Here is a 20,936-nt window from a genome sequence, read left to right as displayed (position 1 = left end):
ACCAAAAAGTTTCACACAACTTTTTTCACGTATTTTCCGCATACACGAGTGGAAATTTCTCTTCTTGTTTAGATTTATATAAATGTAACCTCGAGATGAAGGTAATTTCCACTTGTTTTCTGTCCAAAATCAGTTAGATTTATATAGACAAACATATCTAAGATTCAAAGAACTTTTCTGCGGATAAATCTCCACTCCAGCTTAAGCAAATCTCAGCTTTGCAAGCTTGAATCACAGCAAAAACTCAACTGAATGCACATGGGGAAATCCCTAGCCAGGCCTGGGGCACAGCTCTGTGCCACATTGCTATCGCTGGTTAACCCAATTCGAGGGCTCATTGTTATCAGACGCCTATTTGCATATAAAGTCGGAGCACCTGTGGCGCACCTTGAGCACCTGATAGCCCGTCAAGTTCAGGCCGAGGCTTGTGGTTTTTTTGTGGCGCATTTTTCCGCTTTGGTTTGCGAGCGCAGCTCGTCTCGCTGTCAGTTGGCAACGAGACGTACACAATGCCCCATCGGCTGCGCCAGAATCTGTTATTGCCCGCGACGCCAACGGCGACCCAGCACGATCCGCGCACACATTTGCGGCATTTGCCGCCCGCCTACAGCTTGGCCCAGACGCCCTACAGCCGGGACAAGGATTTTGCGCCCCAGCTGCGCTATCAATTGGAGCTGCCGCGCAAGCCTAAGCTGCGTCCCTGCAAGGTCATCTTTGTGGGCGACTGCGCCGTGGGCAAAACGGCCATTGTGAATCGGTGAGTCATTTGGATGATCCTCCAAAGAAAACTCTGATTGAAACTTGTTGGGATTTGCTACTGCTACAGCTTCTGCTACGACAAGTTCCAGTCGAACTATAAGGCAACCATTGGCGTTGACTTTGAGCTGGAGAACTTTAGCATATTGGGTCACAACTTCGGCCTGGAAATGTGAGTGGACCGTATCCTGGCAGGGACTCCAACTTATAGTCTCCTTTATGCTTGCAGGTGGGACACGGCTGGCCAGGAGCGCTTCAAGTGCATAGCGGGCGCCTATTATCGCAATGCTAGTGGTAAGCATGGCAGCAGCTTTGATATCTCCACCTTATGCCCTTTGTTGCAGTCATTGTGGCCACCTACGACATGGCCAAGCGCGAGTCTCTAGAGGCTGCCAAAAAGTGGCTTTCCAGCGCCCTGAACTACAACACAACGCAGAAGCCTTTGATATTTCTGGTGGGCACAAAAGCAGATCTCTTGGTAAGCACAAATATCCTTTAAAACAATCCAATCTTTAGGCAAATTGTCTTAACCCAGACCAAGGAAGAGTTCATGCGAATGGAGCGCCTCGCGGGCGTGGCAGCTGCCGAGCTGCAGGCCGAATATTGGTCCGTATCGGCGCGTTCCGGTTACAAGATCAACGAATTCTTTCAACGTTTGGCCGCATTGGCCTTTGAAACGGCCATGCAGCAACAATTAAAATTATTAAAGAGCACAGCACTGGAGCAGACGACACAAACGCCAGAAAAGTCGCAAAAATTTGGTAGGTTACATCGAAAAATGCGCGGCAAATTTTTGATTATTTTGTTATGCTATTTACAGACTTACGCAGTTATTTCACAAGTCGTTCCAGCAAACAAAAGAGTGGCTGTGCCTGCTGATTAGCGCACACACTTCACATTTTACTTTTATAAATACATTTTAATTTTACTGCACACTAAAAAACGGTTTTTTATTGACAGACAGGGCTGCCGTCCCTTTAAATTTTCTATAGCGTTGCCACTAGACTGCCGCTTTGTTTGAACTGCAAGTTGCTTAGCGTTGCCATTTTATTATATATCGTCATACAGCGTTGCCACTTGCTACACATCTGGCCACGCTGCTGTCAAAATGGGCTTCCGCTCATTTGTCAAATGCCCCTCAGTTTTCCTTTTCATTTCTTTTTCTCGTAGAAATGCCACCTAAAAAGCCAACCGAGAAATCCGGTAAGGATTTTTCATATAAAAATGCCTAAAAAATGTGTGGTTTTGTCATCAACAGCAAGGTTATAGCAAGCACAATGCACGGATATATGTAGAAATGTGTTTAAATAAGAATTTCAAGCAAATATAACAGAAAATGTGTCGCCATATTTGCGCCACGTGCGGTGTGGCTGCGACTCGGCATTGAAAACAATGTACAATGCGTGTGTGAAACAGCCAAGTGCTGTATTTAAGCAAAAAGCGCATTTAAAACGAAATTCAAGTGCAATAGTTAATAAAAATGAAGACTGCTGTGTTTGTTGCTGCTTGCCCTAGCATTGTGCGTTCGTGCTTAACCCAACTTTTTTGCAGCTCTGTTTACTAGTGTTAATTTATATTGTTAATTGCCAATTGCAGCAAAGCCTGGCGATAAGAAGCCAGAGCAGAAGAAGGCGGCCGCGGCGGCGCCTGCTGCTGCCAAGAAGGAGGCACCAGCTGCAGCTAAGCCTGCAGCTGCTGCCCCCAAGAAGGCTGCTGCTCCCGCCAAGAAGCCCGCTGCCGCTGCTGGTGCTGCCAAGAAGCCAGCCGCTGGCGCTGCAAAGAAGCCCGCCCTGAAGAAGCCAATCACCAAGCCAAAGGCTAAGGATCTGAAGAAGAAATTGGGCGCTGGCAAGAAGCCCCAGTCTGTGCTGGCCAAGCTCTCCGCCAAGGCACGTGCTGCTGCCAAGGGCAAGAAGCCCGTGGGCAAGGCTGGCGCCAAGCCCGCCAAGGGTACGGCCAAGGCTAAGGCTGTTGCCTTGTTGAACGCCAAGAAGGTGCAGACCAAGGTGAGCAAGTGCCGAGTGCTGAGCGTAACAAACGAAAGCTAATCAAATGTCTTTTGCTATGGATACCAAACAGATCATCAAGGGCGCTTTCGGTACACGCACACGCAAGATCCGCACCAATGTGCACTTCCGTCGTCCAACAACGTTGAAGCTTCCACGCAATCCCAAATACCCCAGGAAGTCGGTGCCCACCAGGAACCGCATGGATGCTTACAACATCATCAAATACCCGTTGACCACGGAAGCAGCCATGAAGAAGATCGAGGACAACAACACCTTGGTCTTCCTCACACACCTGCGCGCCAACAAGAACCACGTGCGTGCCGCAGTGCGCAAGCTCTACGACATTAAGGTGGCTAAGGTTAACATTCTGATCAGGCCCGATGGTCAGAAGAAGGCTTATGTGCGCCTGGCGCGTGACTACGATGCTCTCGATATCGCCAACAAGATCGGCATCATATAAGCATGCAAAATGGGAACGTACATCGCGTTTTACATTTTCACAATAGAATTCTTTTTCTATAAACAAAGTAATAACTAAGCTGACAAAATAGAGCGAGGATGAACGTTTCAATGTTGTCAGGGTATAATAAAAAACAAACAAAAACTCTAATAACAACAGAATGCATGGCTTTGCTATTGGGTTGGTATTATTATTATTTTCATTTCAGATTGTTTCAGCATAAACTGGACTGGATTATACTTTTTAATAGGTAAGCTGCATTAAAATCTTATCAAAACTGATCATTAATTTGTTTCTATTTTCAGTTTGGTGCTGGGCAAACTCATTTTTTCTCAAAAGGTAAGAACTTTTTGCTGATTTAAAGCTTTCTATTTCTATATGATGATTTTTTCAAGTAGGAATCTCATTGAGCTTCAGTCATTCGTTGCTATGAAATCAAACTTCTCTCACTGAACAAAAAATCTATCATAACACCAGGAATTCTCCAAGATTCAAACTAATCTTATATTTTTCTTTGTACTTTTCAGTTTAAAACAGAATTGATTGTCAACCTTCGTTTATTCTCCTAAAGGTGTGTATAAAGACATTGTTTAATAGATTATAAATTACGTCTAAGCATTTACAACTATTATGATGTTTTATTCAAGTAGGAATCTCATTGAGCTTCAGTCATTCGTTGCCATGAAATCAACTTCTCTCTCTGAACAAATTTGCTTTAGTTTAAAACAGCAACTTTTAATAACAAAACTAAACTGATTACATGTTATTTTTATATATTTCAGCAAACGGAAAGGACATGGATTCAGCCCAGGAAAAACCGCTTCTATGTTAAAATTAGTATAATAAAAGATTTGTTGTCTAAAAATTTGTACTCTTTAATATCTGCGAAATTGTTTTCTAAATTTGTCATAATGATAATCATCTGTTGCGCGCTTAACGCCATTTGGATTTGTTTGATGCTGCGCCGATTTATTGTTGCCATCTTTATCCTCGCGCTTGCGTCTCCTCTGTTCATTGTTATCCTCGATGTTAACTGGAAGCAAGGAAAGATCTATTTAGTAACAAACATTTGATGAAGATCAAGCAGCTTACAGCGATTGTGTTGCATGAAATTGACAGCCATGTTGGTGGGCACAAACTGTGAGGGTCCATCCTTTTTGTTCTTGGCATCCTGCAGCAGCTTTTGCTTAGCATCCTCCGTGGCCTCAATGTTGTGAATCTTGGCATGAATGCCCAGATCCACTTCGGGAATGCCATTTAGCATTTGATTCGACAACATTTCTTCGGATCTGTGCGATGAGGACTGACGCAGGTGGTCGGGCAGCGCGTAGAGTGCCGCATCCTCGGGTGTCAGATATTTATGGGCATCGCTATCATCATTCTCGTTTTCATCTGCAGCGCCGCCTTTGCGCTTTTGCAGCTCTTGTTCGATGTATTTCATCATTTCCTCGTCTTCGTCACGTTTATTGGTCTCGGCCGAGAATTGCGTACCGATGCCCACATCATAGGCATCATCGGCTTCCTTCATTTTGCCGGATTTCATTTGTTGCATGTTGACCAGCCCGCCAATCTTCACATTGAAGGGATCCTTGATGGCCAGCTCTTCCTCTGGCGCCACTTTCTTGCCGAGCGCCAGGCCCACTAGGCTGACGCCATTGGGACGCTGTCGTAAGCGTTGTCGCTCCTTGATCTCGTCGAGTGTGAGCCTGTTTAAAACAGAATTTTATTATTTGTTAATATATAGAAGATGTAGATACGCACTGCTCCTCGTTGTCGCCATCATCAGAATTCTTGCGCTGGCGCAGATTTTTGCGGGACGATTTCTTAAAAACCACTTTGGTAGGTTCTTCCGCCTCGTCCTTGTCCTGTTTGTTGTCTGTTTGCATATTGTTAAGCAGTCCAAATCGTATTTTGTTAAAAGTAATGTAAACCAAGTGCAATTTTTGTTTACAATTCGCGATTTAAGCAATATCGATATAGTATCGCAGTGCTGCAAGTATATCGATAGTCAGAGTTGCATCGGCGTCGGCGTTGCCTGCTAGACAAAATCGATTTTTCTTGTGTTTGCAAACTGCACATTTGGCGGAGCAGCTGCGCCGTTCCAAACGCTGATGCATACGAAAAAGTAAACGTTTAAACCAGCAAAAATAGCTATCTAGCGACAAGGAGCCGCTCAATATGTACAACGGCATTGGCCTGACGACGCCGCGTGGCTCCGGCACAAATGGACATGTGCAGCGCAATTGGGCATTTGTGCGACCGGGCAAAAAGGACAAGGACTATCGTGCCGAAGATGATACCAAAAAGCTGGACGCACAGCTCAATCGGCCGCCAAACAAGGAGATACTTGATCACGATCGCAAGCGCAAGATCGAGGTGAAGTGCATTGAATTCGAAGAAATACTCGAGAAGCAAGGGTAAGTCAAATAATATGTCGCATATCAAATGGGGCTGCCATATCCAGTCAAATAGCAGTTGACTCCTGCATGTAATGCAATATTGGCGTTATATAACACCGGTCGCCAACACTGTGCGCACATTCGGCCCATGCATTCCTCTCCAACGTGCCAATATTTACATTCGTTCGCCCGCTGCTTGCTGCTGTTATGTTTACATTCGGCGCCTGGTAGCTGTCAGAGAGCGCGCGCTCAGCAGCAGCAGCAAACCACCACCAACCCTGCTGCAAGAGCACCGCCCGCCCGCCCAGCACCAGCCAGCCCAACCACCCCCTACTCAACTTTTGCGTCACACATAAGCGCTTCGGCCTAAAGCTGAGCGCGTGTCGTGCTTTCTTTCGTGACACGAAAAATAAGTTGGTAAATCAAATCTGGCACGTTCACGACTTTGCATAGAATTTCGAAATAATATTGTACACAAAATGCGTTGAAATAAATTAGAATTTCGGTTAGATCAAGCTTCTAAAGCCTTGAAGGCATATGGGAGAGGGTCTATACCAAAACCTGAACATTTGACACGCGTTCATCTCTACTTCCGTTGGCCTCCGACTGACAACGACGCAGCCTGAGCCTGGCCTGCGCCGTTCGGGTGGTGGAAAACTGCATTTCAGTTGTAGAGATTGTTTCAATAGAGCACATCCGCGTTCCACAATAAAGCGGACAACTTTCCAAGTTTCAAATGGTTTATGCACAAACATTAAATTACTAAAACAAAAAAAAAAGTTTAAAAAAAGGAGGCCTTAAAATGCAATTAGCATAAATATTTAAACAGTGAAATTAATAAAACTTTAAGTTTTACTTTTGGTCTAAAAGGTATTTTAAGCAAATATTCCCCATTTAGTGGCTGTGATTTTGTTTTATTTTTCTAAATGTTATTCTCTTGTTTTTTTGTTTTTTTCCTGACCCAAAAACAGACGCACGCCGGAGGAGATCAAGTCGCACGTGGACTCGTATCGCCAGAAATTAATGGGCCAAGGCAAAACCGATTTGGCCAAGGATGAATTTGGACGCGTAGCGTAAGTAGCTGCATTAACATTTAGTCTTAGCTAAATATAGTTAGTCGCAATTATGTAATTTAAAACAAAATTGAGCGCCTGCTGGACAAATCAATAAACGCTTGAACCAACACACACACACCAAATCTCAGCCAGCTGTTAAACTGGCCGCCACAACACATGCGCCGCCGGCTGCGCACAGCGCGAGAAACCATCCACCCGCGCGAGAAACTGGCCAGCCTTTGGTCCAGGCGCCAATCAAAGCACGCGCAGTTGTAGAGAAAAATCTGCGGCAAGGATGACATTTTCAGCAGTCGCATCAAGTCTTCCAATGCCAACGTTTGGCACACGCGCTCAGGAAATTAATTCAATATTTTAAATAAGCAATAAATTCAACTAGAAATAAAACAAAACAAACCAAAAAATAAGTAGAAATAGGAAAACGTTAAAGTTGCCCTGGCAACAGCGACGGCGACGAGGACAACATGAACGCGGCCGCCAGAATTTGGAAGCCAGTGGAAAATGTTGACGCAGCGCTGGAAAAATCAATAGCTGACACAGAAAACGAATGAAAATAACTGTAAAGAAAAAAAGTAGAGCGTGTTGAAAATGCGGCGATTGGGCAGAATGCCATCAATATGCCAAAGCTCGAGCAGCCCTTCAAGTGTGCTGCCGGACGCACTAAACCCAAACCATGCTCGTCTGGTGGTGGCTACCAGCTCATCCCAATCACAGTCGATTAGCTTCGTCGTCGTCGTCGCAATGGTTGCTGATTGTTGTTGTCTAGAATGGAGTATTAAGCTGCCGAGCACAGACAGCGTAATGTGATCCAACAAATCGAAAGCAACAAATCACTAAATAAGTCTTCCAAACGTAGCTTGTAATTCGCAATTAGTTTTAGTCGTTGAATGGAGTCGGCAGCGAGCGCTTCAACGGAGTATTATAAAAGCTAAAAGTCTATAAAACAACAAAGTCTTCCAAATAACGATCAAAGTTGTTAATCAATTAAATACTAATATTCAACAATTTAAGGCAAATGTAGCCAAATTGTAATTCACCATAAATGCTAATCCAAAGTCTTCCAAGCGTTTAAATTAAGTGCATAAAAAAGTTTATTTTTTTATAAAATATATATAAAAAAATAGATATATAACAAATTTAAAAGATTCCAAAGTCTTTCGGGAAAGTATAAAATTTAAAAATGCAATAACAAAAAAGTAAAAAAAAAAATAGCAGAATATCACAACAAACATAAAAGTTAAAAACAAAAAATCATTAATGAAAAGAAACTTTTTTTAATTAATATATAATAATAAAAATATATATTCATTAATTTATATATATTTATGATCCAAAGTCTTCCGGATAAACTTGTGGAAAATAAAAGCCAAACAAAATATGACATAATAAATGAATCTAATTTAACTAAACTGACAAAATCGTGAAAAAACAATACAAAAAAAAAATGCCATGAATTAATAAATAAAATAAATATAATGCAATCCAATGTCTTCCTAAACAAATGTTGAAAAAACAAAATTGGAATACATTAATATATAAATAAATATAGATAACTATATAAAGATTAAATATATAATCCGCTGTCTTCCTGAACAAATTGTGGACAAAAATATTTAATACATAAAAAATTAACGTATATAGAGTTCTATTATAAAAGAAGGTATTCCATATTTAAGTTTAAAAAAACTTAAAAATATATAAAAGTTAAAAAGGAAGGAGAATACATAAACATTAAATATATCCGCTGTCTTCCTTAACAAATTGTGGACAGAACTATATTTTTATACACAAAAACTTTATGAAATACATTTTTATAAAAATAAAAATAAAAATAAAAATAAAAATAAAAATAATAAAGAAAACATTAAAAAATTATGAAAATAAAGCCGGAAAACATATAATATAACAAAATAATAAAAAAAAAAAAAAAAACAAAAAAAATGTAAATTGATAAAAATATTCAAATATAATATATATAAAACTTTGAAAAATAAGTAAAAAAAAAAAATAAAATAATATTGAAAACTCGGGAAATTTGTAAGAAAAAACAAATATTGAATATTCTCATAAAATAAAGTAACAAAAAATTATACAAAAGTTGTATCAAAGCCAAAAACATCCACTTGCCGAAACAACCCCCTATAATAATAAGTAGAAGAGCCAGAGAGAAGGGAAATGCTCTCCTCGGAAGTCTACACAAACACAAACACAAACACAACAACTGCAACGGCAGAGGCGACGGCGACGGCGACGGCTGTGGCAACAGCTACCTCCATGGCCTCCATGGCCTCCACGGCCTGCGCGGTTAGCAGCAGCATAACAAATGCGTTCAGCACGTTGCATGTGGTGAGGACAAAGAAGCGACGCAAGCGCCGCAAACGCGCAGGACACGCAACCGGCTGCGGGAAGAGCAACGGGAGCGGCAGCAGCAACCCCGCCAAGGCCATTGTGGGTTGTGGCAGGAAATGCAAGGCGCAATATTTCCAGCACGACAATCGCGAGTATATAGCCAAATACGAGAGTTTTCACATCACGGCGCAGGCCACAACGGCGGCGGCGCTCAACTATGCCGCCGTGGCCAAGAAGTTCAAGCCGGTTTTGGCAAGCGGCGCCAAGAAGAACAGGCGCACAGCAATGCCGCGAAAGACGCTCAACGAGTGCGCCTGCGTCTGTCAGAATACGCAAATGACGCCATGCCCGCAGGAAATGCGAACAGCTGATGACAGTCAAAGGGAACGGGCACGAGAAAAGGAAAGCAGCAAGTCAGACAGGAAACGCAATCTGAAGGGCCAGGCGCTGCCGGCACTGCTCGAGCTGCTCAAGCATTCGTCGAGCACATGGCTCGAGACGCTGCTGCTCGGCGCTGGCAAAGCGGCGGTGGCCAGGTAAATGGACGCCCAGCGTGTTCCGCATCTAGATACATAAGTTATCCGTCTATCTTATCCTTGTCTTTATGCATGGCCACATCTCAAAAGCCTTCTTCTTCTATTTCTTGCAGCGTGCGTGAAACCCATCAAATCGCTGAGGCACAGCAGCAGAAGAACGCCAAGTTGCGCGAAGCCTTCAACATATCCGAGTACTTTGTGGAGGGCAGCAGCTTTGATAGCGATCGCAAGGCCAAGGAGGATCTGGCCAAGAGCGTGGCGCTGCAAAAGGAGCTGGACGCGCAGCGCGAGAGCCTCGCAGCGGCCGCAACGGCTGCGGCGGCGGCGGTGGCGGCATCAGGAGGCAAAGACAAGGAGACGGGCAAACGATATGCGCTCGTGCGCACGCCCTCGCCGGAGGCGGCTGCCGTTGCTGGCAAAGCGGATGCACTGCATCAAAGTGGCGATGTCTCCAAGTCGGACAAAAAGAAGAAAAAGAAACGCGCCCGGGAGAGGTAAAACTATAAATATGCTAAAAAAAAAAATAACCAAACTAACTAGCTTTCCCTTTGCTTTCCCTCCAGCTCGGCGAGTCCGGAGCGTCGCAAGGACAAGAAGAAGAAGTCCAAGAAGCACAAGAAAGAGAGGTAAGAGCTCGAAATTAGCCCAAGCACCGAGTCCTAACCCACTTGTAGCTCTCTGTGTTTAACTAGTTTTCTTATTTCGAAAAAAAAAAAAACAGAAATCTTTTTGCAAATTCATGAATTTTTTGTTCCATTTGTAAACTCTATTTGATTTGATTTATCTACAAAACATTCTATACTTGCAAATTTGCCAAAAAAAAACAAAAACGTAAAATTTTTTGTAATTTAACAAAAACAACTGCTTAATACATTTTGTGTTTTTCGTCTCTACTCCTTCTTTTACATTGCATTTGAAAACTTGATACCAAACAAAAGGGACTCATATGAGAAAGAAAGTAAAAAGAAGCGAAAAGTTATGTACAAATGAAATTTTTGCATACACATATTATTATCTAGTTTATAAAATGAGCTTAACTATATATATATATATATATAAAAAACAACAACAACAACAACATTATTAAACACAGCGAAATTATATGAATTTCTAATGTGTGTGTTCCCCAAAAATGAAAAGAAAAGTATTATAATATACTTTGATAATCATATTTGCTGACAGCATCGTTTTATTTTCTTATTAAGCGTAGGGTTCTATGGGCTCTATCCTTCTTTTAAATCTAGTTTACACTAATCTCTAAGCCCACACACACACACACACACACGCACAGTTACTCCCACACACTCATACACACATTTCGCTTTCCACATTCACATTGATCTTGTCCAGCTTTTGGTAAGTAAAATTCGTTTATAATATCTAACTGTATTGTGTTACAAAATTGTGCGGACTTTAATGTCATATCATATCCACACACACACACACAACAGTTATACCCACCACAGCTATGCACACAGCGGCTATACACACCACAGATATACACACCACAACTATACACACATATACACCACGGCTATACACACCACATCTATACCCACCATAGCTATACACACCACGACAAGCATAAAGTTTAAGAAAAATCTCGTTAAAGAACCAAACCCACACTTACACACACCACGACTATACACACCACAGCTATACACACCACAGTCATACACACCACGACAAGCATAACGTTTAAGAAAAATCTCGTCAAAGAACCAAGTCCACAGACACACACACACACACACATACACACACCCACCCACATACACACAACGACTATACACACCACAGCCGTACCCACCACAGCTATACACACCACACAGCTAAACACAACACACGACAAGCATAAAGTTTAAGAAAAGTCTCGTTGTTAAGGAACCAAACTGTGTTTTTGCAACAATTAAAAGCGAATTACTTTCTCATCTTTCTTTCTATTATTATTATTAACCTACTTACTATTATTAAGACAATGCATTTTTGAGCAGTTTTCGATGAAGGTAAAGCACTAAACCACAAGTTAATCAAAACTCTTAAAAAAACCAAAACACACACTTCTTAATGTTTGCTGCCAGGCCCCAATTTGTGGGCCCCGTCTACCGGACGCGTCCACCAGAACTCTAGAGCTGAAACTGTTAACACTCAGTTTTGGGCATCAATTTGCATGGCCACTAATCGCACAATTTGATACCCATTCTATTTGCAGTAAGTCGAAAAAGAAGAAGTCCCGCAAGCGCAAATACAGCGGCAGCGATAGCATCGATAGCGACAAGGATAGCGACGATGAGCCCGATAGCAGCGATGCGGAGCGCCAACTGAAGAGCGCGCGCAAGAAAGCCAAAAAGGAGAAGGTAAACTCACATGCAAATCGCCTTAGCATTAGACCAAAAAAAGTGAACAGAAAACGCGCTTCAAAGAAATGTTTCGGGTTGCGAAATGTCCATAAAACCCGGTAATTGCCAGAGCAGTGCATGTGCTGAGCTAATTCATAATGTATCACGTTTAAAACCTCTAATGAATTCTAATTCTAATCAAAACTTAACCCCCCCCTCTACACATACTAACTATATCATATATATAACATTTTTCTCTATTGTGTAAAATCATCTGATGAAACTTGTTTGTAATACGAATATAATTGTAACTCTCTCTCTCTCTATATATATATATACTATATATAATGCCTAATGATAAATCGATTGACTTTATCGTTTTTCGTTGTTTCTCAATTGTTCACCAAATATTTAACATACGCCATTTCTTCTCTTGCTTATTTACTTCTTTTTTCCAACAAAAATGAAACATTTACTAAAACAAAAACAACAACAACAACAATAATTTAGACCTGCATATAAACTAATACCAAAACTAAATTCGTAAAAATCCAAAAGAAAAACGAAAAAAATAATGACAAAAAAAAAAATCACCCCACAAATATTGTAAAAGGTAAAAAAAAAGGCTTCAAACCCATACACAAACTAGTTTTACAAATTGTTTAATTATTTAGAAATTTTTGTTTAATTTCAACTTTTATTTGTTTTAGCTAGTCGAAAGTCAATTTTAAATAGAGCTCTGCACAAGCCCAATTTATAAGTTTGTTTTTGTGCAAAGCTTTTTTTGTTTCCTTTCGTAAACATTTGAGTTCTATGTAGAAAAAAAGAAAAACCCAATCAAATTAAATTTACAAAGTAATTTTGAAGAAACGAAAAAGAAAATTTATATTTTGTTTATAAAAACCCTTGGCGCTTCATTGATATAGGATAGCTTTCAAAGGCTCTCTTGTAGTTTTGTAAGTACTTTCATTTGTCTGTTTTCTTTAACATATTATACATATATATATATATAGCATATATAGAAATTGCGTGAACCGACCAATATAGGTTCAATCTCTTATGCCAAATATGTTTTTTCAGCCCGAAATATCGTTACCGAAATCGAAGTCTTTCGAGCACAGAGCCAATCAAATATGCAAGGCGAGCTTTCATATCAAGATCATGATTTCATATACTGAATGAAAACTATATCTATATAATTAACTGCATATGTTGCTAACAGTTAGACTTTGTTGCCGCGTTAGCTGTGCCGCTTGTTAATAATTCTCAATCTTTTATTATGCAGAAGAAACGCGACAAAAAGCTCAAGAAGAATCAACGCGCGCGTGCCAGCTCCACAGACTCGGCACGTTCCAAGTAGGTTCCCAACTCCAATATCTTTATCAATATGGTAAATAACATGAACCTTTTTCCAGCTCTCCCGCGCCCAAGGATAAGAAGTCGGGCAAATCTCGCGCGGCTGTTGCGGACAATGGCACGACGCCGGAGAATCCGTTTCGCAGTCGTTCGCCGGAGCGACGCAAGGACAACAAGTCGCGTCGCAACGACTCCTCGACGGAGAAACGTGAGCGCAGCGCAAGTCGCCGTCACAAATCGAAGGAACGACCGACGCGAACACCGCCGCGACGCGAGCCTGAAAGGCAACGCTCCAAAGAACGACAACGTTCAAAGCCGAGATTGAGCTCGAGGGAGCGCAAGCGCTCCAAGGAGAGGCGCAACGAGCGACAAAGATCAAAGGAGCGGCAACGGTCGCTGGGCAAAGAGCGCCAAAAGTCCAAGGATAGAGCCAGATCGAAGGAGCGACAAAAGTCAAAGGAACGCCAAAGATCAAAGGAGCGTCCAAAGGAGAGGCAGCGCTCCAAGGAGAGACAGCGCTCGAAAGAGAGACAACGCTCTAAAGAGAGACAACGCTCCAAAGAGAGACTGCGATCCAAGGAGAAACCACGCTCCAAGGATAGGCATCGCTCCATAGAGAGGCCGCGCTCCAAGGAACGGCAGCGTTCCAAGGAGCGACTACGATCAAAGGAGAGAGTGCGCTCCAAGGAAAGGCAGAGATCAAAGGAGAGAGTGCGTTCCAGGGAGAGGCAGAAAGAACGCTCCACAGAGCGACAGAGATCCAAGGTCAAGGAACGCTCCAAAGAGCGACAGCGTTCAAAGGAGAGAGGACAGCGTTCCAAGGAACGACTACGCTCAAAGGAGCGACTGCGCTCAAAGGACAGACAGCGCTCCATGGAGCGGCAAAAGTCGAAGGAGCGACCACGTCAGGGCGAGGCAGCCAAGGAGCGCGGACAGGGGCGCGAGCGTAGCAAAGAGCGTCGTCGTGAACGTCGCTCGGCTTCCCAAACGACGAAACGCGGCGAGGAGCGTAAATTGGGTCGCCATTCGCGCTCCCATTCCCGCTCGCCTAAAAAGCAGCGCACGCCCTCGCCGGCAGTCGTTAGGCAGCCGGAGCTACTGGTGCCGCCCAAGAAGACGACAAGTGCAGCGGTGCCCGCATTCAATCCCTTCAAGGCGGCCGAGGACACTGTCAACGATATATTGGGCACCAAGTCGGTGATGGTAGCGCTCGAGCAGACGAAACGCAAACGTGCCGCATCCAGTTCGAGCTCCTCGTCGGACAGCTCCAGCAGCAGCAGCTCCTCGCATAGCGAACCGGGCACACCTACGCCCCGCAAGCAGCGCAGGCGCAGCCAAACGCCGCCGGAGCAGCTAAAGCGTGAGCCAAGCAGCCCCAAACGAGAGCGTACCAAGAGCAGCCACGTGAAGCGCGAGCGCTCGGGCACGCCCACCAAGCCCAGGCCGTCGAAAAAGGAGAAGGAGAGAGAGAAAGAGAAAGAGAAGGACAAGGGCAATACGCCGAGTCCAAGGCCGAGTAAACGTCGCTCGGGCAGCTCCAATTCATCGGAGCTGCATTATTCGCCAGCCCAGCACAATCCCGAACGCTATCAGGACATTGTCCAGGACAAGAAACGGCAGCAGTCGACAAAGCCAGCGCCCGTGGTCCGGCTGCGTGCCCAAAGCGACGATGGCGGCAGCGAGCCGGAGACAAGCTCTGCGGCGGCAGCACTCGACGATTTTCAGCAGAGCAAAAGGGAGCGCGAGGAGCTGCAGGAGCTGCGCATGCTCGAACAGCTCAAGTCCGGCATTGCGGCCAAGGCGAAGCAGAAAATCCGCACAATGGAGAAGAATGGAGATGCAGGCAAGGATGCGGAGGGCAGCGAAGTAAGTGGCGGCGAATCTATGCTGGTGCTGGCCACCAAACGTAATTCGCTCAGTGAATTTCTTGTTGCTAACAATGTAAACGCTTTAATTAACCCACTGACAACGGCAACAACAACTACAACAATAACAACTACGACAACAACAACTGCGACAACAACAACAACGCCGCCGCCTGCAGCAGCAGCAGCTGGAGAGGCGCTCGAGCAGCCGATGGTCGCCGCCGAGCCGCACAAAAGGGACACAAATACGCCGCCCATTTGCAAGGCGCCCCAAGTGGCTGCAAATGGTGGCGCAGCAGTCCCGGCAACAGCAATAACAACGACAACAACAACAACAACAGCAGCAGCAACAACAGCAACAACATTTAACCCAACAACAACAGCAATAGCCAAATTTAATCATAGACCCCAACATCAGACGAAGCGCGTCTTTCACAATCGCACGCTGAATAACAATCCCAACAGTAGACACAATACTAACAACAACAATAACAATAATCATGCATGTGGTGTTGGTCATCTTCCGCCTGGTGCTGTTCCTCATACTAATCACAACAATCCGAACAATGCGCTGCCCTTTCTGGCCGGCACGCCCGGCACCTATAATCGCACAACGAATCGTTTGAATCATGGACCCCTGCTGACCGCCACCCATTACAATATCTGCAAGAATCAGCATAATAACAATGGGCTGCAGCCGCCGCTGCTTAGCCGGCGGGATCAGCAGCAGCAGCAGCAGCGTGGTCTTAGCATGTACAATCCAAATCTCTATGGGCATGGTTCGCAGCATGCGCTGCTGGCAGCCGCTGCCGCTGCAGCCGCAGCCGCCGGTGGCCATCATGTGCATCATCATCATCATGGCCGCCATGCGGCGGGTCTGTTGTCATTGAGTGGTGCTGGCGGTGGTGCTGGCGGTGCGGCTGCTGCTGCCGCTGCAGCGGGCCTGGCGCTGCTTGGCTCGCATCCGTCGCAGCATGGGCGTGGCTTCAATGCGGCTGCAGCGGCCGCGGCGGTGGCCGCCAATAGTATTAGCTATCATCATCATCATCATCATCAGCAACAGAAACCGAAAATTGTTATAAAACCGTTCAAAATTCACGATCCACAGCCCTTAGTTGCGGCACTCGCGGACAGCACACTGGTGGACGCCATCGTTTCCAAGGTATCGACGGCAACGGTTGCCGCAGCGGAGAGCGCCGCACGACGCAGTCGCAGCCGGTCGCGGCGCAGCGATCACAGCCGCGGCAAACGGCGCACGAGCAACAGTCGGCATCGCCATCGCTCCAGCAGTCGCTCCAGATCGTAAGTACAAGCAATCTATGAAATTGTAGAGCCCATAGCTAATCCTTAGGTATTCCCCTGCAGTCGGTACAGCTCGTCGAGCAGTCGCAGCGGCTCGTGCAGCTCCAGATCGCGCTCCGGCTCGCATTCGTCGCGCTCCAGCTGCTCGTCGCGCAGCAGCTCCGGCAGCTCCTCGAGCAGCGGCTCTGGCACATCACAATCCGGCTCACGTTCACCCTCCATACCGCGACGCCGCGGCTCGCCCAGCTTCTTGGACAGACGCCGCATAACTAGGTAGTCCCAACTGAACAAAATCGAAGGAGAATTTTTATCTTTTTTCAACGTATTTGAATTTCTTTACGACAAAACCTTGCAGAGTGGGATTTAATATAACATAATTTGTAATTTGTCAGCATAGGAGGAATATATCTCCGATTCCATAAAGTAGATATATATATATCGATATATGTCCCTCTTTCTGCTTCTATATATGCTTCTATATATGCCAGAATATTATAGATTTGTCACGAAATGAGGAATATGTCTCCGATTCTGTTTCTATTTCAACTAATTTGATTCCTTTCGACAACCCAGCTCTGCTAGGTTTATGTATTCAACTTTCTTGTTTTTAATCAATTTACTTTATTCAATTAATTAATTATTTATTTAATTGATTTTTGTAGCCGTCGCTCACCCCGCAGCACCAGACGTTAGCAGATTATCCGCTTGAGTTGCAATCTTCATTTGCAATGCCCGAAAATTCTGTAGAGCACCTGATTTACGATTCATTTGATTAACTATTTTCCTTTCTTACAGCTCAGACTCAGGAATTATGATTTAATTTAATTTTCTTAACGTATCCGCTTTCCAAATGCAATATTATTTTTGTTCATTTTGCCATTGTGTTAAATTGTATTTGTATTCTCATGATAAAAACTTTAATTTCTTTTCTCGATTTAGTTGAAGCAAACGGTTTTTGTTTGTATGCACAATAAATTATGTCAATGCCAAGTTTTTTATATAATTTTTCTTTATATTTTTTTTCCGAAAAGGATTTAGTTTATGATTTCTGTTGATTGCAATTTTTCAGTTTGGTAAGTTTTAACTATATACAATTGTTTTTTGTTTTGTAGTTTCTATGCAAAACATTTTCTCATATCTAATCTTGCCATTTCATGTTGTTTGCAGCGCGCGCAAGCGGCCGATACCCTATCATCACCACAAGGCGTCCGGAGAGGGCATTAACAACGGCGATGGCGATCATGATCATGTGGACAACGATGCCTCCAGCTGCTGCTCCAGCTGCTTCAGTCGCGCCAGCTCGCCCTGCACACCCATTGCCGGCACGCCGATGCACAACAGTCGAAGTCCATCGGCAATAGCCTTCTGAGTGTTAACAGATTCGCTGCGCAAAATGTGCGGCGAACTGTAAGTGAGCCGGAAACCCCCCCCAATCCTAGTCAGATACATATATATATATATAGTCGCAATATGCAAAACTAAACCATGCCCTATATGAGAATTAAGCTAAGAGAATTCTTTTTTTTTAGACATATTCCCTTCGAGACTAAGTTGTAAAGTTTGATTTAGGCCATTTCTTTGAATTTATTAGCTAAATGATATTGTAGACACACGGCCATGATATAAGGCCAACAATACTCGAATATAATTGGATTACTCGCTAGCTTTTAAATAAATATTATTTGTTGCCATTTCAAATGCATTAATTTCATTGTACATAGGATAAAAAACAATTAAGGTATTTCAAATTTACAAGGCGATAAGGTGTTCTTATTTCTCTCTAATCTTAAGTGTACTGTACACATTTATATATAGTTTCAATTTACTTAAACAGCTAAAGCAATTATTGTTCCCGGTTCGAAACCTTTGAGACGCCAGATAAAGCGTTTAAAAAAAGAGTCCAGCGTAATCTGCGCTGAGCGCGTTAATATATATGCATAATACATAGTTATAGATAGCAAAAAATCGGTTCCATGGAATGCTATGTCTATGTGGACCTGGCAGTTGCTTGTTTTTCCTGAAAGCGGCGACGCTTCTGTGCCATATAGACGACCCAGATGAAGGAAATGATGCCCGTGGTCAGTGTACGGAACATGGGCGGCACATAGGCTATATTCAGATAGACAAGTAGCGACAGGTACTGCCAGTTGGCGCGCAACACGGGCCAGTAGAGCTTCTGCAGGTTCTCAACTGCGGTGCTGTGCGACTTGCCCTGCCAGAAAGACGAAGAATGCTTGAAACAGTTCACGGCTCATAGATCAAGAGACTCACCTCGAATATCGAAAGGAAGTACAGCGAAAGCAGCTGATAAAACGGAGCAAACGTTAACCGCTCCGACAAGAACAGAAAGAACTTCCTAAAGCGCAAATCATGCCTGAACAATCGCTCCACAGTTTGGTAGAAATAATGCGGAACAGTGCCTCCAAAGAGGAGGCCAAACAGACCATACGCAAAGACGCTGTGCTGGTTCAATTTCTTGGCGCCCGCCAGCCGCTGGGAGGTGACATTTGCCGAAGTGGCCAAGAAGCAGCTGCCGGGCATAAAGTTAACTTCAAATGCTGATAAGTGAAGATAGCCCCACTCTACTTACGCTGTTAAGGATTTCGTGCGCACCGGATGATTGAAAAGCTGCTCCAAATAGCTGCCGAACAGCGAGTACAGCGGCTTAGAAATTGCCATGTTGCAGCTGTTAGGGATAAAGTATAATTAAAAGTTGAACTTGCTGCATATTTTAGATGTGGGTTAAAGTGCAAAGTACGGCAATTAATATTGATAACATCATACGACCATAATGTATTGACCATCTGAACTACTAACCGTTTTGTAGCAGCGGTGTTTAAAGACTGAGCAATTTTACCTGTAGTTGCTTTGAGCAGGCCATTCGCTGCCAGTGTTGCCTAATGTTTAAATCTGATAATATTTACGTCGAACGGTCGCACTGTTTTTTTTTTTTAATAAAAATATTGTCGTAATAAGGCAACACTGTCAATCACAATAAATTCTACTGCGTTCATTGGAATTTCATAGAATTTTTTGGAAATCAATTTTATTTGCACTTGAAAGATGGAGTTTCCACCATGTCCGCCGACATTGAAGTCCATACAACATTTTCTAAAGTTGGCACAGGAGCATGATTCGCGTGACGTTGTCATAGCCTACTGGGCAAGACTCTAGTAAGTAAATCCCAGTCCGTACGTTCCAAAGAAAAATCGAAACAATGTTTTGTTTAATTAATTTCGAAGTGCGCTGCAAGTTGGCCTAAAGGCATCTACGCAGAGCGCCGAAGAGACTAAACTGCTGCTAGGTAAGCGCATATTGAGATTACGTGCCTAAATACATATTCTTCGGAACTATGACTCATCCATTGTTTGCGTTTGTTTTGATGCGGCCAACAGCTATTATGGATTGGTTGGAGCAAATGAAGAAGCAACATGCCGACAACGAGGCCCTGACGAACGACATTGCTGCTCAGGCACACATTGAGAACTATGCTCTCAAGCTGTTTCTCTATGCCGACAAGCAGGATCGGGAGGAGAACTTTGGCAAGTAAGTGGAAGTTCACATATCAATTCATTCCAACGTCTCTAATCCTTGCTGTATTTGCAGAAACGTCGTCAAGGCGTATTATTCCAGCGGTGTGCTCTATGACATACTGCTTACCTTTGGTGAGCTGAGCGAGGAGGCGCTGCACAATCGCAAGTACGCCAAGTACAAGGCCGCCTACATACACAATTGCCTGAAGAATGGCGAAACTCCGATACCTGGTCCCTTTCCCGACGACGAATCTTCGGAGCTGGCTGGCGATAATCTAGCTGGAGGCAGCAATGATGGCGCTTCTAATGTAACGCCGACCGATGATCCCGCTGCTGAATTCAAGTCCGAAAATGTGGAGCCCGTTACGCCATCTACGCCCCCAGCTGCACAAGTAACACCGCCCACAGCCGAGGAGGTATTGCAGAATCCAAGCAAATTGCCGAGTCCACCAGTGGATGAGGAGAAGCCCGGTGGCTTTGAGCCATATGTGCCCACAGAGCAGCCAAACGCGGCCATTTACACGCCCATTGTCCCAGTTGCCGGCGTCCAAATAACCGCAGAACAAATGATAACCGCACAAAAGTATTGCAAATATGCGGGCAGCTCGCTCAACTATGACGATGTGAAGAGCGCGGTCGAGTATCTGCAGAAGGCGCTGAAGCTGCTCAGCACAGGCTCCGAATAGGACACTAATCCCACACAATTGAATCCAGTTAAAGCTTAGAGCACGCGCATATTTAATAATCTCAACTATTTGCTGGCAATTGCAAGCTGCTTACGAAAACAAAAAAGGACAACCAACGACTGATGTTGAATAATTGTTGAAACATTATGTACTGAATATGAGTTATTCAAAAATTTATTAAAATTGTTGCTAAAATGTCATAGGCATTGTTGGCTGCGACAACAACAACAACAACACGAGTGCCGTGTTTTTTGAAGGGATTTATGTATGTTGTTG

At 43.9% G+C, this 20,936-nt stretch overlaps 7 protein-coding genes, 1 long non-coding RNA gene and 2 other non-coding genes across 19 annotated transcripts in view; 7 read left to right on the top strand and 3 right to left on the bottom strand.

The window, feature by feature from the left end:
- The window catches only part of LOC115762721 (serine/arginine repetitive matrix protein 1), a 79,506-nt gene extending 77,855 nt beyond the window's left edge, over positions 1-1,651 (bottom strand). For 2 of the 3 annotated variants that reach the window (XM_030705048.1, XM_030705049.1), the window contains exon 1: positions 1,583-1,651. The gene's annotated coding sequence lies outside the window, so the exon portion shown is untranslated. The remainder of the gene's footprint in view (positions 1-1,582) is intronic. The other variant, XM_030705050.1, reaches the window with a different exon arrangement.
- Positions 365-1,727, top strand: LOC115762723 (ras-related protein Rab-34). Its single transcript, XM_030705052.1, has 6 exons — positions 365-757; positions 827-928; positions 986-1,050; positions 1,101-1,234; positions 1,292-1,517; positions 1,577-1,727. The coding sequence occupies exons 1-6, from the start codon at positions 510-512 to the stop codon at positions 1,633-1,635; spliced, it is 834 nt and encodes a 277-aa protein (XP_030560912.1). The 5' UTR covers positions 365-509; the 3' UTR covers positions 1,636-1,727.
- A 149-nt stretch (positions 1,728-1,876) lies between these two features.
- LOC115762630 (60S ribosomal protein L23a) lies at positions 1,877-3,386 on the top strand. Its single transcript, XM_030704933.1, has 3 exons — positions 1,877-1,959; positions 2,353-2,762; positions 2,836-3,386. Exons 1-3 carry the CDS (start codon positions 1,929-1,931, stop codon positions 3,223-3,225), a joined length of 831 nt encoding a protein of 276 aa, XP_030560793.1. The 5' UTR covers positions 1,877-1,928; the 3' UTR covers positions 3,226-3,386.
- A 206-nt stretch (positions 3,387-3,592) lies between these two features.
- LOC115762956 lies at positions 3,593-3,688 on the top strand. Its single transcript, XR_004017840.1, has one exon. It is a non-coding gene; the product is annotated as a small nucleolar RNA Me28S-Am2634 (small nucleolar RNA).
- On the top strand, positions 3,657-4,090 carry LOC115762631. The gene is made up of 2 exons (XR_004017816.1): positions 3,657-3,796; positions 4,008-4,090. It is a non-coding gene; the product is annotated as an uncharacterized LOC115762631 (long non-coding RNA).
- Positions 3,845-3,939, top strand: LOC115762957. The gene has a single exon (XR_004017841.1). It is a non-coding gene; the product is annotated as a small nucleolar RNA Me28S-Am2634 (small nucleolar RNA).
- LOC115762629 (telomere length and silencing protein 1 homolog) lies at positions 4,076-5,193 on the bottom strand. Its single transcript, XM_030704931.1, has 3 exons — positions 4,987-5,193; positions 4,318-4,931; positions 4,076-4,258 (listed from the first exon to the last, which is right to left on the bottom strand). The coding sequence occupies exons 1-3, from the start codon at positions 5,109-5,111 to the stop codon at positions 4,101-4,103; spliced, it is 897 nt and encodes a 298-aa protein (XP_030560791.1). The 5' UTR covers positions 5,112-5,193; the 3' UTR covers positions 4,076-4,100.
- Positions 5,194-5,287: 94 nt separating this feature from the next.
- LOC115762812 (serine/arginine repetitive matrix protein 2) lies at positions 5,288-17,834 on the top strand. Of its 8 annotated transcripts, XR_004017828.1 has the most exons (11): positions 5,291-5,642; positions 6,596-6,697; positions 9,696-10,076; positions 10,146-10,208; positions 11,792-11,936; positions 13,204-13,274; positions 13,334-15,140; positions 16,248-16,441; positions 16,505-16,714; positions 17,104-17,514; positions 17,609-17,687. XR_004017828.1 is itself a non-coding variant. In XM_030705176.1 (10 exons), exons 1-10 carry the CDS (start codon positions 5,404-5,406, stop codon positions 17,808-17,810), a joined length of 5,196 nt encoding a protein of 1,731 aa, XP_030561036.1. In that variant the 5' UTR covers positions 5,288-5,403; the 3' UTR covers positions 17,811-17,834. The 8 variants fall into 8 exon arrangements, 6 of the variants coding, with proteins under 6 accessions (XP_030561036.1, XP_030561030.1, XP_030561033.1 ...); XM_030705176.1 differs by lacking the exon at positions 17,104-17,514 and adding an exon at positions 8,907-9,582 and having other exon boundaries at positions 5,288-5,642; positions 6,596-6,696; positions 13,334-16,441; positions 17,609-17,834; XM_030705173.1 differs by lacking the exon at positions 17,104-17,514 and having other exon boundaries at positions 17,609-17,834.
- A 30-nt stretch (positions 17,835-17,864) lies between these two features.
- Positions 17,865-19,372, bottom strand: LOC115762815 (peroxisomal membrane protein 2). Its single transcript, XM_030705178.1, has 4 exons — positions 19,299-19,372; positions 19,032-19,127; positions 18,713-18,971; positions 17,865-18,653 (listed from the first exon to the last, which is right to left on the bottom strand). Exons 2-4 carry the CDS (start codon positions 19,118-19,120, stop codon positions 18,429-18,431), a joined length of 573 nt encoding a protein of 190 aa, XP_030561038.1. The 5' UTR covers positions 19,121-19,127; positions 19,299-19,372; the 3' UTR covers positions 17,865-18,428.
- Positions 19,373-19,416: 44 nt separating this feature from the next.
- Positions 19,417-20,888, top strand: LOC115762814 (vacuolar protein sorting-associated protein VTA1 homolog). Its single transcript, XM_030705177.1, has 4 exons — positions 19,417-19,614; positions 19,684-19,745; positions 19,837-19,987; positions 20,048-20,888. Exons 1-4 carry the CDS (start codon positions 19,505-19,507, stop codon positions 20,658-20,660), a joined length of 936 nt encoding a protein of 311 aa, XP_030561037.1. The 5' UTR covers positions 19,417-19,504; the 3' UTR covers positions 20,661-20,888.
- The last annotated feature ends 48 nt before the right edge of the window (positions 20,889-20,936 follow it).

The sequence above is a fragment of the Drosophila novamexicana genome, unplaced genomic scaffold (genome assembly GCF_003285875.2).
Source record: "Drosophila novamexicana strain 15010-1031.04,08,12 unplaced genomic scaffold, DnovRS2.1 tig00000644-arrow-pilon, whole genome shotgun sequence".
Taxonomy (NCBI): domain Eukaryota; kingdom Metazoa; phylum Arthropoda; class Insecta; order Diptera; family Drosophilidae; genus Drosophila; species Drosophila novamexicana.
Note: the sequence above shows the minus strand (reverse complement) of the source record. Positions and strands in the feature narration are given on the sequence as shown.